Raw genomic sequence first — 3,184 nt, 5'->3', positions numbered from 1 at the left:
GGGAGGTAGATTCATAGAACTCTGTAATATGTTCTACATTGAAATTTCAGGTCTACTTTGGAATTTCTCTCTTATGGTACTAATTTTACTGTACTATTTCCAGCTACCACAAGGTAAGAAGAAGTCACAGATGACTAAATACATAAGCCAGAGAAAGGCATTGATGTCATTTGCTTATATTTAAATTTTCTCCGTATGTTAATATTCCTGGCCTTAAAAAATAAAGACAATTCAATATTTCTTAAAAGAAAGATTAAGGATGCTGATAATTTAGCTTCTCATCTTCTTACATGGTCTGTAAAGTTTAGAAGATATGCTTTTCCATGGAAATTTGATTTATTTTGAGAGTTAGAATTTGGGCAATTACCATTTTTATATCAACTTCTATTTGGGAATTTTTTTTTAAGTTTTTGCATTAGCAAATCACATATTTTAAAAGGAAATCCCTGATCAAACAACATTCTCTCTACCCTTCACGTGGGCCTCTTCTTCTGCAGTGCTCGATACAAGGCGCCCTTCACCTGAGCATTCCTCAGGCTGTAGATGAGGGGGTTCAGCATGGGGTTAAACAGACTGTGAAACAGGGACAGTATTTTCTCCTGCTCTTCTCGTTGATTGGATTCTGGGACCATATAAACCACCATGGCGATGCCAAAGAAGAGTCCGACCACACAGAGGTGGGAGAGGCAGGTGGAGAAGGCCTTTGTGCGGCCTTCCTTTGACTGGATCTTTAGGACAGCCCAGAGGATGCGCATGTAGGAGACTAGCATTGAGCAGAGAGGCCCAACTAAGACGAACACACAGGTAGCAAAGATAACCACTTGGTTTATCCAGGTGTCAGCACAGGCCAGCTTGAGGACAGACAGAATTTCACAGAAGAGGTGGTTCACTTCCCGGGGCCCACTGAAGGGCAACCTTAGGAGGAGAATTGCATGTACCAGAGACTGAATAAATCCACAGGACCAGGAAGTGACAGCCAGGACCATGCACACTCTCCAGTTCATGATGACAGTGTAGTGGAGGGGGTGGCAGATCGCCACAAACCTATCATAGGACATCGCCACCAAAATCAGGCATTCTGTAGCAGCAAAACCCCAATACAAAAATGTCTGCATAATGCAGGGAACAACAGATATGGTTCTATTCTGGCTCACTAAGTTTGCCAACATCTTGGGCACATTAGTGGAAGCATAAGAGATATCAATGATGGCCAGGTGTGAAAGGAAGAAGTACATGGGGGTGTGTAGACTCGGGTCCAGACAGATGAGTCCCAAGATCACGCCATTTGCCAACAGACTGAAGATGTAGAACAGGGAGAAGACCCAGAGGAGGAGCACTTCCACGTCTGCCCTGAGCTGGAATCCCACCAAGACGAACTCTGTGACCCATGACTGGTTGCTTCCCATTCCCTAATGACAGTTTGTCAAGGACTGAAATGTGATAAAAGGTCAGAGCTGGAGAATCAAGATAAATTGGAGTTATCTCACAATGAGCTCAGAGGAAGGTTGTATCCTTGTCCCTACTTGTATCCTTGTCCTTTATTCCCCAAAATTGGTTACCAACATCCTTTTAAGTTTTAATATGAAATAATTTTAATCTTACAGAAAAGGGTCAAGAATTATGCAAAGAGCTCCCATATACTTTCTCCGCGATTGAACAAATTTTAATATTTCTTTCATATCTGTCTTATCATTCCCTTTTTTCTATACATATGTAATTTTTCCAGAACCATTTGAGATTAAAGTGTAGACATGATGCCCATTTACCCCGAAATTCCTCATTTTTTCACCAAGAACAAAGACATTCACTAACCTAGCCACAATATTATTATGGAAATCAGGCAATATAGTCCTGATAATTCTTTACTCTATGGTATTCTTTCTCCAGTCCCCCCCAATCCAGAACCCAAGCCAAGAAAACATATGATATTTAAAGTCACTTATCTTCAGTCTCCTTTCATCTGGAACAGTTACTCAACATTTCTTTGCCTTTTATGACACTGATTTTTTGAAGAGTATAGAGCAGTTCTGTAGTGAAATGTTCTTCAAATTGGGATTTTAAAAAGTTCCTCATTTTTCATTTGTATTATTCACTTTATGCAGGAAAAACAAGTATCTTCCTCAGTGTATTCCATGAGCTGGGGCATAATGTTCATTTGTCCCATTATTGGTGACACTAACCTGCAAAATTTGTTGAAGATAGTGCCTCCAAGTTTCTCCATTATAAAATCATTATTCTTTTCCTAATGTTATTTCTGGAGCACCCATTAAAATTAATATATAAATATTCTGTTCCTCATAAAGCTTTTGGCCACTAATTTCAGCATCCATTGATTATCTTGCTTCACTCAATTACTGGTAATTGTTATTGCACAATGTGGTTCTAACTCCTTCATTGCTTTTATATCTATTCAGTGTCAATTTCAGTATGAGGAAAGGCTCTATCTACCAATCATCTATTTATCTCTATGTATCTGTATCTATCATCTTCCTCTCATTTATCAATATTGACTCATGAATTTTTTTTGTCAAGAGATTACAATTATTTATCATTACATGCTTAATTGTCCTCTTTATGAATACTCCAAGCTTACTCCTTTGTCTTGTTATACATGTTCCCATAATTTTTGAGTACTTCCTTACTTCTGATATAATAAGATGTTTCAAGCTCTTCTTGTACATTGTCCACTTCAGTTATGGACGCAGCCATTTCTAGAAAAAGTCTGATTACTTTTTTTTTTAAAGATTGTCACCTGAGCTAACATCTGTTGCTGATCCTTTTTGGTTTTTTTTCCTTCTTCTCCCCAAAGCCCCCCAGTACATAGTTGTATATTCTAGTTATAAGTGCCTCTGGTTGTGCTACGTAGGAAGTCTCCTCAGCATGGCCTAGTGAGCCATGCCATGTCTTTGCCTGGGATCCGAACCAGCAAAACCCTGGGCTGCCGAAGTGGAGCGTGCGAACTTAACCACTCGGCCATGGGGCAGCGGCAAGTCTGATTACTTTTAATGAAGAATCACATAAACTGATATCTGAATTTTACTAGTTTATATTTTTACCATGATTTTTGCCAAATTTCTAATGTCGTCTTTGAAACGAAGAGCATCTAATTTGGGAAGGTATACACGTTGTTATAGAAAAAATAAATTTGTGTAATTACTTCTGAAAATCTAACGTATCTTAACTG

General features: G+C 38.8%; 1 protein-coding gene across 1 annotated transcript; it reads right to left on the bottom strand.

The window, feature by feature from the left end:
* Positions 1-473: 473 nt before the first annotated feature.
* LOC103552549 (olfactory receptor 2A2-like) lies at positions 474-1,406 on the bottom strand. Its single transcript, XM_008522621.2, has one exon. It carries the CDS (start codon positions 1,404-1,406, stop codon positions 474-476), a length of 933 nt encoding a protein of 310 aa, XP_008520843.2.
* Between the last annotated feature and the right edge of the window lie 1,778 nt (positions 1,407-3,184).

This window comes from Equus przewalskii, chromosome 4 (assembly GCF_037783145.1).
Source record: "Equus przewalskii isolate Varuska chromosome 4, EquPr2, whole genome shotgun sequence".
In the NCBI taxonomy this organism is placed as follows: domain Eukaryota; kingdom Metazoa; phylum Chordata; class Mammalia; order Perissodactyla; family Equidae; genus Equus; species Equus przewalskii.
The sequence above is the reverse complement of the archived record's forward strand: the minus strand, read 5'-3'. Positions and strand labels throughout refer to the sequence as shown.

Coding starts and splice junctions, on each gene's coding strand:
- LOC103552549 (XM_008522621.2), bottom strand. CDS start 1,406: ATGGGAAGCAACCAGTCATGGGTCACAGAGTTCGTCTTGGTGGGATTC.